The 13,547-nt window shown below is 46.5% G+C and overlaps 1 protein-coding gene across 2 annotated transcripts in view; it reads left to right on the plus strand.

The window, feature by feature from the left end:
• The window catches only part of LOC122392276 (tektin-4-like), a 127,706-nt gene that overhangs the window by 24,348 nt on the left and 89,811 nt on the right, over nucleotides 1–13,547 (plus strand). For both annotated transcript variants that reach the window (XM_043386966.1, XM_043386974.1), the window contains exon 3: nucleotides 10,517–10,644. In XM_043386966.1, coding sequence (XP_043242901.1) covers nucleotides 10,517–10,644 — 128 coding nt within the window. The remainder of the gene's footprint in view (nucleotides 1–10,516; nucleotides 10,645–13,547) is intronic.

The following is a 13,547-nucleotide window of genomic DNA, read 5'->3' on the forward strand; positions in this document are numbered from 1 at the left end:
GCAAAACTCAATTCACAAGTGCAATGGCTAGATGATGATGCAATGGTGGATGGTCTTTTCAATTATTCATGTAAGTTTAACTTTCTACAGAAAACGTTTTCATAAAAGTACACAAGAATGGCAAATAACTCTCCACCAACATTAGCGCGCGCCCCGTTGGGGGGCGGCCAGAATCTGCCCCTTCCATATTTTTTCTGATATCTTATCATCTTATATATTATAAGCAGGTGCAGGTAGTTTGCTACTTAACCCTCGCATGTGTGCGGCGTTTTCCAGCTTCTAATGTGTAGGGGGGGGGGTCGGTTGGACCCCCCCCCCCCCCTTGCCGTTTGGCCCCTGATCGAGCTAGAGCTTCGCGGAAAAAACGAGCGTGTTGCCCGTGACGAGAGGAAGCCGATGATACCCAATTTTAAGGTCCTAGGTCATTGGCTGACCTTCCAGGTCAGGTCAATGACCCAAGGTCGGGAAAATCGGGACCTGTTAGAAAGTCGTAAAGTGTGGCTGCTAAGGGGTTTTTCGGGGTGCTGATCACGAATATCGTGTTAGTTTTGATCACAGATGATGTCTTTAAGCATTTAGACCAGGTCGGGTCAGGTCAGGTCAGGTCAACCAGTAGGCGTCGTGACGGGTATTAGTATTACGTGTCAACCGCCTCTGACAGCTTCGTAACATGTTACGAAGTCACCAAAACTACTTCGTAAATGTTCAAATGGTTGCTAAATTCGAATTCAGCTCCAAAAACTAGCCTAGAAACATGTAAAACTCGAAAAAGTGAACCGAGGTCACCAAAGGTCAATGACCTGACCTGACCTTCAGGTGACCTTGACACCCACCCTAATGCATGGGAGCAACATCAAATCACATGTTTGAACGTTTGAAACCGCGAAAAGCTTGCAAACGCGCGGCTAATGCGAGCCGACATACGCGGAATCGCGATTCCGGCCAAACATGGTCTCGGAAAAGAGGTCACAGGTCAAAGGTCATTGGGGTCAGGGTCATGAAATTTTCAGGGTAGGTGTAAAATTGATCAATGCGAGGGTACTGAAAGTTTCGTCGCGATCGGCCGCTTTTTACGCGAGTTATTCGCGAAAAACCATGGGGGGGGGTCCATTAGACCCCCCCCCCTACACATGCGAGGGTTAAGCAGATGTTTTGTCATTCGAACGGGAGATTTGTATGCGTATTGTAAGTACATAATCATGTGCCTCTTATCAACGACCCGCTAGTACCTACTTATCATAAAATCATATTTGTAAATAGCTTCATAAGCCTGCATATGAAGGAACTCAAACATTCACGCTCATAACAGTCGGCATATACACATTATTGTTAACGCTACGCTACGTAAGTTAACCATCGCAAACGACATCCAAAAACTTAACCTTTGAATGTTCCACCAGTCCTCTTACCAGACTTTGAAACAGGTCAGCCCGCCGCTCGGTCTGTGTGCGTCAGCTCTGCGAACCTGTCGGCTGTCACAAATGTCGCCTCGTTTGCCGTAATGGGCCGTCGACTCAGCCAGCACGCGGCAGCTCTCTCTGTGTGATATGGCCTGACTGTCGCACATTATGGCGTGATGGTGTGTTGATGATGTGCTAATGTGAAGCTGTCTTTGTAGATAGACGGGCGTCACTCCCACTGCCCCGGCTGGGGGAGGGGGGGGGATGATAAGGGCGGCCCTATGTCGAGGCGGCATCGCACGAAATTCCCTCACCTTGTATTACACGTACTATGTGATGCAGACTTGTCCAGCAGGTACCGACGAACTGTACTTTGTCACAACGGGTACTAATGTGCTGCAATTTTTCACAGTGGTCCCGACGCAATGTAAATACTTTCTCACAGCCGATGTAAATACTTTCTGGTACATACCGACGTGCTGCTATTCCTTATTGAGGGTATATGATGTGCTGCAATTTCTCACAGCTGGTACCGACATACCTACTGTAATTGCTTTTGCTCATAGCGGGTACTGACTTAATCAGATCTAACTGATTGACCTTTAGATTGCCCAGCAAGACTTTTTTCCCACCACCACGGCATAAACGGTTTCAAAATCTTAATTCAAAGGATTACCTACTTCAGTCTATAAGAAGTTGCTTTTTAACCCGCGCCCTGCTGGGGGGGGGGGTGTTTGAACACCCCCCCCCTTGTGGTTTTTTGCGAATATCTCAAAAACGGCGGCGCGGAGCGCCGCCGTTTTTGGTACACCTTATCATACATCAATTCTACACATGTTGTGAAAATTTCAGACCAAGGTCATTCAAGGTCAGGTCACCAGGTCACTTGAAGTGACCTCACCTCATAAAAACTTTCAATGTCTGTCATAGCTACACCGAGTGACCGATCGCTTTAAAACTTTCAGCGATTGCTGAGAGCAATAGCATGTACAAAATGTATATCTCAGAATTTTGATATCGATGACCTAAGGTCAGGTCAATTTTGCGACCTCCCCATTATAAGTCAATGGGAGAAAATTGAAATGCGCCTCTTTTGGATGAAAGACATTATAAACACTCCCAAACACCGAATTACAAGTGGTTTAGACACACTGAACTTGAAAATGGTGTCCGTGACCCTTGTTTATGCCCTGAGGTCATCTTAGGTCACTAATGGTATCTAACAGTTTTTCGCAAATAACTTTTGATAGAGGCATGCTAGAGCGATGAAAACGCCTTAGATGTGTTCAGCTCGACGATACGGATCGACTGATATGCAACATGACCCTTTCCGGTCAGGTCATGACCTTGACCTGAGGTCAAATTTTCAAGTTGACCTTTCAAGGTCAAGTCGTAGTTCATTCGATGCGTCTTGACGAGAGGAACACGATGCCGGTAAAAGTAAGCTCGTACAAGGCTTGGGTCAAAAGTTATTGCAGAAAAACTGTTTTCGAAAAAATCGGCTATTTTTGCAGTTTTTGCCCCCTGCAGGCAAAACCGTTGACGTTAGGTCAAATCTGAGAGAATTACTCAGAAAGGGCGTTAATAGGGCTATCGAATGCGCTTTTTCGCGGCGCTGTAGCTCTATTGGTTCCCGAGTTATGCGTTGGCTTCTTGGAAATTTTCGACATTCGACCTGGAAATCGGCGAAATTTTGCCTTCAATGACCTCTGGTGACCTGACCTTTGACCTGACCAAAAAATTGACCGAAGTGATTTCGTCATTATTTTTGACGCTCTTTCGAACGCCGCCTTCCGCGTATCGCTACGTGGCCCAGGAGCCGAGTTACAAGGGGGGGGGGTGTTCAAACACCCCCCCCCCAGCAGGGCGTGGAAATCCAGGACCCCCAGCAGGGCGCGGGTTAAAGATTCAAAATATTTTGAGTCTTACAATTTTTTTTTAAATACCTAGTTGCAGACACCCTTGTGGCTCGCAGGGTGTCTGGTCCAACAGGTCCGCCCGCCTTCAGCCGGCCGGCTCCGAGCCAACAAATGGCCGCCGTGATTCGGCCGATTGCTGCCAGCCGTCAGCTCTTATCGTCCGTGAAACGCGCCGCCTCGTACCGCCCGACTCGGGCCGGCCCCGCCGACACCGCCTCAGGGCACAGAGCGCGGCGGCCCAGCCCGCGGCGCCTCCGGGCAGGGCCGGGTCAGCCACGGCGGATCCGCCCGGCCCCCGATCTCACGGACGCTCCCGGCCCGTGAAATGTGCGGACGTCGGCCTGCGAAGGCCACCGACCGGTCCAGAATCCCAATGGTCCCGTCCGCGGCGAGCGTTGCATAACGATGAGACGACTGCTGGGGCGGGGTCGACTCGGCAGGCTCATGACCGGGGTCAGGCGCCCAGACGGCGACCCGCGGCCCCACCGGCACGCGCTAATGGAGCCGCTGTTTGGCCTGGAAGCCGCTCCGGAACGGCGCCGATGGTGGGTGTTTTTCTTGGTGAGTGGTTTGACGCTTCAAACTGCGCGATCAAACTAACGGCCGTGCAACGAGGACAGAGCGGAAACAACGCAAACTTATGTTGACCTATCTCACAAGTTCAGTTTTCTTTCTCATGTCAGGGTGGTCGCACGTCTGGCAAACTCAAGTGCCTGGGTGTCTTGGTGAACAGCAAATCACAGTCCGCTGTCATTGAATGATGGACGTGGCGACGCCGCCTGCCTGCCACTGTCTCCAAAACTGGGCTGGCTGTCTCCCACTGTCTCCAGAACTGTGCTGGCAGTCTCCCACTGGGGCATTCCAGGACGATTCAACAAATCGTCCAAAACAAATTCATGGGTGCAAATTAACACCCGACCCCCTCAGATTTTCTTCAAAATTGCTGTATAGGGTTATTTTGTGCCCAGAAGCCGAATCTGAGATTTTTAGACCTGTAGGAGCAACGGATTTTGAGTTATAACATTGGGAAATTTTGAAAAGTTAAAAAACATCATTGTATTTTAGTAGCTAAATCTAATCAAAAACTTTTTTTAAACTATAAAAATTATACATATTTGAACTCGCCACATCACAAGCTTTCAGATGGTATGCAAAATTTTTCAAAATTTTGAATTTTGAAAAAAATGTTCAAAAATTTCTTTCAAATTTTTCAAAGTGTGGCCAGTTAAATAAAATTTATTTTTTTAGCTTTTATTAATGCTTAGGGTATTGGGAAACTGTATTGTGAAAATTGGAGATAGGTATTGTTTATAAATATTTTATTTTATTTTTCTACTTTTTCCATGTAAATATACCATTTTGCTTTGATATGGTGCCGACGGTGCTATCTCGGGAACGGATGATCGTAGCGCGCCGGACGAGGCGGCAATGGAAAGATCTCAACAAGATGGATCTAGACATTGTCCGAATGTTGTTCTTAAAGGTCACGGGTCAGGTCAAGGTCAGGTCACGAAAGGTCATGATGAATAAAAAGGGATGGTGTGCATGCGACACATGTTTTATGGGTTATTTTCCAATTCAAAGTCAATGGTGATGGGCATTTGACGATTCGGGACAAAATCAGGTCAGTTCAGGTCAGGTCACGGTCAGGTCAACAAATCCCTTGTTCAACGAAGGAAATACAACACACATTTTGGTGACCAGCTCGTTGAAATGTATTGGGCACACATATCACCAACAACACAGTGCACAGACAGCCACCATACAGACACACGGCAGGGGTGCTAGCAAGTCTACGCGGGCTCACTTTCGTCTTTTCGGTGCCCTACTGCGGTGCACTTTCACCAGCCGGCCCCTGACAACTTTGAGACTCGCAGTGTCTCGTGGTTGACCGGAATAAAGCAGTGCAGACTCTGCGTGCCTTTCACTGCCACCGCTTTGCTGAAACGCTCCTTGAGGTGTTCTGCAGCTTTTTCGACTTCGACCCTCGACACGAATACAAAGTTCACTGTAGTCTCGAATTTGTCACTTAAAAACTCAAACATTTCGGTCGCGTTTGTGATTTGCTCCCTTGTGGGCCTGCGTAGACTCTCGAGAGCGGTCGCTCTCTTCACGGTGCCTCCCACGCCGTCACATGCGCCTTTCCCGTGCGAGGTGGCAAAAAATTGCCAGTCGCAGTCTAGCCCAAAGTCACTTTTGTGAGCGCAGATATTTGAAAAGTTGAAGCGGTTTTTGTACTGTGCTGCTGAGCCGTCTGAGAAGTATCTGATTTTAGTCAAAGACGGAATTTTTTCCTTCAGTCGTGGAATCAGAGCCTTTTGGAAAGCATGGACAGCGGTCGTGTTGTGCTTTAGATTATCTGAGATAATGCAGAAGCCCTGGTGCAGCGGTGCTGTCCCTCTCCATTCTCCCTCCAGTACACCACGAACGGGTGAACGGTGCACTGTGGCGCGTCCCAGTCATGACTCTGCACCTCATCCTGTATGACGAACGTATAGTTCTCACTGAAGTCCCCAACGACAACGTCCTCTCCCTCCACAACACTTTCTTTACACTCCTTAAATGCCCTACACTGTCGGATTGCTACATAGTGATGGTTGGTGAGCTTCACCACTGACACAGATAGATCGTGAATGAAATCATCCCAGTCCTTTCGCACATCAATAAGCTCACATCGGTTGGTGCTAACCAGGGGGAAGCACTCGCCTTGGCCGTATATGGGCCAGAATGTCTAACGTTGGTCTAACGATTTCGGCCATGTTGTGTATACCAAAGTCTTGAAAAGTTGATCGCTGCAATCAAACTGCAAGCATGAAGCAGCAGCACTTTTGAGAAGTGTACCTCTCACTAAACTGCACCTCTGCTACCGTAATGCAATTTATATTTCTGGTATACACAACATGGCGGAAATCGATAGACAAAAACAAGCCACCAATGGTCCTTCCAGTATATATTAGAGTTCAGTGGTGCTAACCCACTGTTCATACATATGGTCCATGGTCACACACTCCTCGTCGTGGAGGACGAGGCTAGTATAGCCATATATCATACAATTTTATTGGTAGGTATTTTAATGCCGACATAGAAACAGCAACTTTACACATTGACCTTGGCATTGGCCTAATCTGACCTGATTTGGTCCCGAATGGTCAAATGCCCATCACCATTGACTTGGAATCGGAAAATAGCCCATAAAACATGTGTCGCATGTCCCTAATCCCTGTTTATTCATCATGACCTTTGGTGACCTGATTTTGACCTTGACCTTACCTTGTGATTGCATATTTACTGATTCACCGCCTTTATAAATATGTTGGACGCATGCTGTGCGATTTTCACATCGCTTCATCATTATGAAACAGCCTCAGGAGCAGCCGGGGAATGAGAACCTGGAATTTTGGTCTTTGACCTGACCTTGACCTGACCCGTGACCTTTAAGAACAACATTCGGACAATGTCTAGATCCATCTCGTTGAGATCTTTTCATTGCCGCCTCGTCCGGCGCGCTACGATCATCCGTTCTCGAGATAGCACCGTCGGCACCATATCAAAGCAAAATGGTATATTTACATGGAGAAAGTAAAAAAATAAAATAAAATATTTATAAAAAATACCTATCTCCAATTTTCACAATGTAGTTTCCCAATACCATAAGCATTAATAAAAGCTAAAAAAATAAATTTTATTTAACTTGCCACACTTTGAAAAATTTGAAATACACTTTTGAACAATTTTTGGAAAATTAAAAATTCAAAATTTTGAAAATTTTTGCATACCATCAGAAAGCTTGTGATGTGGCGAGTTCAAATATGTATAATTTTTATAGTTTAATAAAAGTTTTCGAAGAGATATAGCTACTAAAATACAATGATGTTTTTTAACTTTCCAAAATTTCCCAATGCTATAACTCAATGCTATAACTCTATAACTCTATTCCCAATGCTATTCTCCACCTACCTAAATCCATTCCTGATACACATTTGCTTGCTCATAGTCATGTAACCCCGGTAAATTCACCCAACTTTCATATTGGTCGCTCCATAGACAGATGGCCACAGAGATCAACTTAAAAGGCCATTTAAGTTTCTCAGTGCTTGTGCGAGGATCATATTAAAGCATTTTGATTAATGATTAATGACCTTACCCTCGTAGTTTGAAAAAGTTAGATCTAACTTTAGTTTTAACGTTAGATCTAAGTGTTTTGATCTAACTTTTTCAAACTACGAGGGTAAGGTCATTAATCATTAATTAAAAGGCCATTGTTGCATTCATTTAGTGGAGATCATTAAAGAGCCGTGACAGGCCACAAGTCGCGTGACATCATACGTGTAACGACCAATGACGTCGGCCTGCAAAACCCAATGGAAGCGGCTAGCAGCGTGCAATAAAACAGGGCGCTGCTTTCTAAATGTCTGTCGTGCGCCATAAATGAATATATTCTTTGTAGCCTGGCAACTCAGTATCTTTTTTTAACTATTGTACTAGTATTTAATAATTTCATAATTTTATAATTGTGCTTACGCTTTATGTTGATATTAGTGATAAATCCTTAGATAAAGTAAATCGATGTGATATTTAATAGAAAAATAGCAAACTAACGCACCATTCATTCGAAAGCTGGGGAACCTACTAAAAAGAACTACTAAAATTCCTGAGGAACCAAAGGATCAAATGGGGATTAAATAGATGCCTGCTATTCCGTCGTGAAAACGGCCATTATGATGCAAAAACGTGTGATAAAATGCCTAAATTAGATTGAATATTCATAGGCGGCATCAGGGCACCGAAGGTGAAAGGTGACATATACATTCTCTGCTTTTCCCTGGAACCGCCTACGATCCGTTTCTTGTTCACTTCTAAAGCTGTTATACCTACAAATAATGTTGATGTAGGTACCTACATAATGAATAATTACAGTTATAATGCATCAGCATCGTGATCTTTAACTAAATGACTCGCTTCACGAATAGGACCTCCCGATTCCCCATGCCCTGGAACCACCCCTGATAAAGATATCAACTTAAAATTTTCAGGAAAAGTGCCCAGCTTAGTTTTAAGAAAAGTCAGAAAATTTCGGCATCCTTGCTCCAGTCGTTTTGAAGATATTTCCGAAAAGCCTCAGGGATGGATGTAAACAGCCCCCCCCCCTTGCCGCTAATATGGTTAGCGGAACATCCGTTCTTTACCAATCGTGCGGCAATCGGCGATAGGTCTTGAACAGATCTTTAGTCGTCGGCGGCCAGTCGTTACCTATCGCATGAGGTACTCACCGCTGTCACCGAGTTTCGCACGTTATTCGTGCGACTCATGCCCCAATTTTTTCTTGGTTCGGCAAACTTCGTACGATGGTCTGCCACCGCTTGTACGATTAGTCGTACGATGATTGCCGCCCTTTATATATGTGACCGTAATTGCGATGGATCTGCAGCATTCGGTGATGGTCGGCGGTGGTCGGCAATGATTTGGGTCGTAGGCGGTCGTAAGTGGTCGCAACGCCTAGTGGGACCGGGGCTTTAGGTAGGTATTTTAATGCCGACATAGAAACAGCAACTTTACACATTGACCTTGGCATTGGCCTAATCTGACCTGATTTGGTCCCGAATGGTCAAATGCCCATCACCATTGACTTGGAATCGGAAAATAGCCCATAAAACATGTGTCGCATGTCCCTAATCCCTGTTTATTCATCATGACCTTTGGTGACCTGATTTTGACCTTGACCTTACCTTGTGATTGCATATTTACTGATTCACCGCCTTTATAAATATGTTGGACGCATGCTGTGCGATTTTCACATCGCTTCATCATTATGAAACAGCCTCAGGAGCAGCCGGGGAATGAGAACCTGGAATTTTGGTCTTTGACCTGACCTTGACCTGACCCGTGACCTTTAAGAACAACATTCGGACAATGTCTAGATCCATCTCGTTGAGATCTTTTCATTGCCGCCTCGTCCGGCGCGCTACGATCATCCGTTCCCGAGATAGCACCGTCGGCACCATATCAAAGCAAAATGGTATATTTACATGGAGAAAGTAAAAAAATAAAATAAAATATTTATAAAAAATACCTATCTCCAATTTTCACAATGTAGTTTCCCAATACCATAAGCATTAATAAAAGCTAAAAAAATAAATTTTATTTAACTTGCCACACTTTGAAAAATTTGAAATACACTTTTGAACAATTTTTGGAAAATTAAAAATTCAAAATTTTGAAAATTTTTGCATACCATCAGAAAGCTTGTGATGTGGCGAGTTCAAATATGTATAATTTTTATAGTTTAATAAAAGTTTTCGAAGAGATATAGCTACTAAAATACAATGATGTTTTTTAACTTTCCAAAATTTCCCAATGCTATAACTCAAAAACTGTTGCTTCTACGGGTCTGACAATTTCAGATTCGGCTTCTGGGCACAGGATAACCCTGTACAGCAATTTAGAAGCAAATCTGAGGGGGTCGGGTGTTATGCACCTGTTGAATCGTCCTGGAATGCCCCCACTGTCTCCAGAACGGTGCCAGCTGTCTCCAACTGTCTCCAGAACGGGGCCGGAGACGAGCCGAGGAGATGAGCTAATCTACCGCCCAGTCAGCGGCAGGCCGACCGCCGACAGTGCCGGGAAAATGAGCTCCATCGAGCCGGACAGACGTTCCGGCTGACGACGGTGCAACAGGCCGCGGGGCTGCACACCGCACACTGCACATGCTGCACAGTGCACATTGCGCATAGTGCACAGTGCACAGCACACATTGCGCACAGTGCACAGTGCACAGCACACATTGCGCAGTGGACAGTTACTGACCATATGTATTATGTTACTGACCATGTGTGCACACATAGCCGTGTGCAACTCCGATTGAAACTGATACGCCATACTATCGGCTGCTGATCCATTGACCTGCCATGTCTCAACCTGTTACTGACGGCTGGATACACTGCGCCCATTACGTGGCTTCTGCTGGTCAACGCACTACATGTTTATACTATAAAATACGACCGTCTGACGTCTCCGCAAATCAGAGCGCAGCCGTGTGATGAGATTGTGTGCGCCATTCCAGCTGCTAAAACAGTGACATGTCACTGCGATCTTCCCCCGGATCAGAGCTGCTGTCGAGTCAAGGTGAGGCTCGTCTGACTTTTTCCGTGTGACGTGGGCACCTACCCTGAATATGACGTGCGACCTCTTTTCCGCTAGGGGAGCGGCTGCGTGACACCAACTACTGGAAGTTCGAGCTGGAGCGACTGCTGGAGGACATGCGGAATGAGATTGACCTGATGCTGGCGCAGAAAAACCGGCTGAGGAACTCACTGAACGCCTCACAGGTAACGCACTACAATCAGCTTCTCAGATGCAATCAACTTGGCTCAGTGACCGCATCTATTTCATCAATACCAGAAACGCGTCGTTTATTACCTAGGCTGTCTAAAGTGTTATATAAAATCAAATAGCTGAAAAACAAACTTATTTGATGTGGAAGCAAGCCTTTGAAGCAGTCTGTTAAAGGCTTTGAAGCACTCCAATAAAACCCAGCTCAGAAATTATCGTACCTAATCGTCCTGATATAGTTCGCCAAATTACCGTAACAGCCAAACGTTGTAGGTCATTGCGCAGCAATCGATGTGTTTTAGTGTGGTTGAAGCATTATACTGATTTCCCTCTGTAGCCATTTGGTGATGCGAATGGTAATTCGCCTCCTGCGTGTGGGCGTGGCGGCATCAATGGGCTTATATCACACCGACGGCGGACGGACTAGATAATTGTCGTGATATATGCCCCGGGGCACGTCCTGTCTTTGTGTCGGCTCTGTCCGGCGCAGACCCCTGTTTATGGCTCGCCGCTGCGGTAGGTAAGCGACCATTTATCGTAGCCATCCCGCCTGGGACCCAATGGCCGGCCGGTCCGTGATGGCGGGCAGGGGTGGCCTGTCAGTGACGCGGGGCCATACAGCTCGACTTGTGTGATGTGCCGGGGCCGGTCTGCAGTTGTAACTCACCGAGTAATGGGAGCCGTGGGCCGGTGCGAAGCTGGGGCATAAACTTCTCTGTCGGTGGGGATAGAGGGTAGCAGGGAGGGGGAAAGAAAGGGTTACGTCGGCGCCGACGATTGGCTGTTTTACCCCGGGCTTTCCGTGCGCAGCCGCCAGCCGGCGCCACCGTCGGAAGGCCGGCCATGATGATTGACAGAGGCGTCGTCAGGTGAGAAGCTGTGGAGAGTCGTTCAGCCGACGCTGGACCAGAGGGTGTAACGCTCTTATAGTAGGTGAATACCACCGCTGAACGTTTTGCAGCATGTTGCAAGGGCTCAGAAAGTCGTATTCTAATGAAGAAACGAATGAGCCTAAGTTTTGAGCCTAACATAGTTACCGGTGACGAAGATTAATGAAACTTTGGTCACATATTTTGCCAGTATTTAATGTGAAAGTTTGAATGTGTTATCGTCAGTATGTAATAACACAGAAGCTATGCCCAACTGATCATTATTTATTGAACGACCTGATAATAAAGATTTCAACGTAACTGAGTAGACCTCACCCGACCCATGTTGCAAATACAGGGCCCGGCGAAAGTTTAGTCCTCTACCTATGACAACAGTTACCCGGTTCCCAATCTAAGGCATAACGGGGGTTTTGGCATGATGTCAAGGTCAGATCAGGTCTGACCAGGTGAAAACGCTTAAACTGCGCATACAGGCTGCACCCCTACATTGCACGGTCATTGGCCTAAAAACTGAAGTCGTGAACGGATCTCGGGCCATGGGTCACCGATCTACGGCCAGTTTCACACAGATTGTCCACCCGAACGGCAGCGTCGCAGAATGAAGGCCAGAAATTTTTGCATCGGGGAGCTGAACCAGACATTCGGTATCCTCCAGGCCGAGCTGACACGGCATGCCATTGCTGATCAGTTGGGACATCTGCCTGCAATTGCATAGTCCGGCGATGGTGGGATAAGCATACGGCTATACTGGCAGTGACGCCGATCATCCCAGGTCGGGCGTTCGCCCACCATTTCGACCGTGACAGAAATCGCATTTAAAAAGGCGGTCGGGAAGAGGAGCCAGTTGTTGACAAAATTGGCCAAGCGGCTCACGCGCAAGGAATATCTCATCTCCAGACAGACCGTGAGACGCTATTAGAAGAGCTCTCTGAGGCCCATTACTTACAGCTACAAGAGCCTCCAGCGGCTCCGAGTTCTGTTCTGAATCGACGCACGTTTGATGACAGGTCGACATGCATTTTCGTGCAGCACGGACTCAAACGGCTCATCGTTCTGCCAAGGCCCAGCGGTGGTGCGAATCGAACCTGCCGGACTTCTGAAGGAAGGAGGTGTTGTTAGCCGCCTACCATCCGGACCAAATCCTGATCGAGGAACTTTAAGCTATCGTCCAGCAGGGCCTGAACAAACAGAAGCGGGCGGCCAGCCCCGGCGCCCTGCAGTTACAGCTCAAAAGGGAATGGTCGAAAAGCAAGCCGTCTGTGCTGCATAACCTGATTGCCAGCAGACCAAATCGCGTTTGTGCTCAAGTCCCTGTACGTGGGGAATATAGGTGCTGTCTGTGCTGAACGTTAAAATGAATTACATATCCCGCGAGGTGCTGGGGGGGGGGGGGGCGTTAAACGCCCCCACTTTTTCGCCGGGTCATAGCATAAAAACGGCGCACCGCAGGCGCGCCAAATTTTGGGTACCTGTAGGGAATTGATTGAAGTTTATTGTGATTAAGTTAAAAAAAAAATCGGTTGGAAAATTTGTGAGATATCGAGGTTTTAGTGACGTCATAATTTCTGAGTTTTCGACCAAAAACGGCATATGTTCAAAAAATCATATAAAATCACAGAATAGACATACAGACATGCCGTAAACGGCATTACACTGCCAATACCATGAACAATCAAATGGCTATCTTCGATTATTGATTATCGTTTCCCATTTTCCAAAATCTTGATCTGAAGCTTGGTAATTTCTCGTGACTACTTCACGACCATGATACATGCATTTCTTAAATTGAACTTTTTTAGCCAAACACGTACACTTATGATAAAATGAATGTCACCATCGTGTTCTACGCCCCAAATTACCCATAAAACATGTGTCACAGGCTGCGAATATCAGTTTTGATTTTCGGGGTATGTGCCTACCCGGTTGACCTGACCTTGACCCTGACCTATGCTTGACTGACCCCTACATGGAGCTGACACTCTTGTAGGCCTTATATGATGGATTTTGCA

The sequence above is a fragment of the Amphibalanus amphitrite genome, unplaced genomic scaffold (assembly GCF_019059575.1).
Source record: "Amphibalanus amphitrite isolate SeventyFive unplaced genomic scaffold, NRLGWU_Aamphi_draft 000022F_arrow, whole genome shotgun sequence".
In the NCBI taxonomy this organism is placed as follows: domain Eukaryota; kingdom Metazoa; phylum Arthropoda; class Thecostraca; order Balanomorpha; family Balanidae; genus Amphibalanus; species Amphibalanus amphitrite.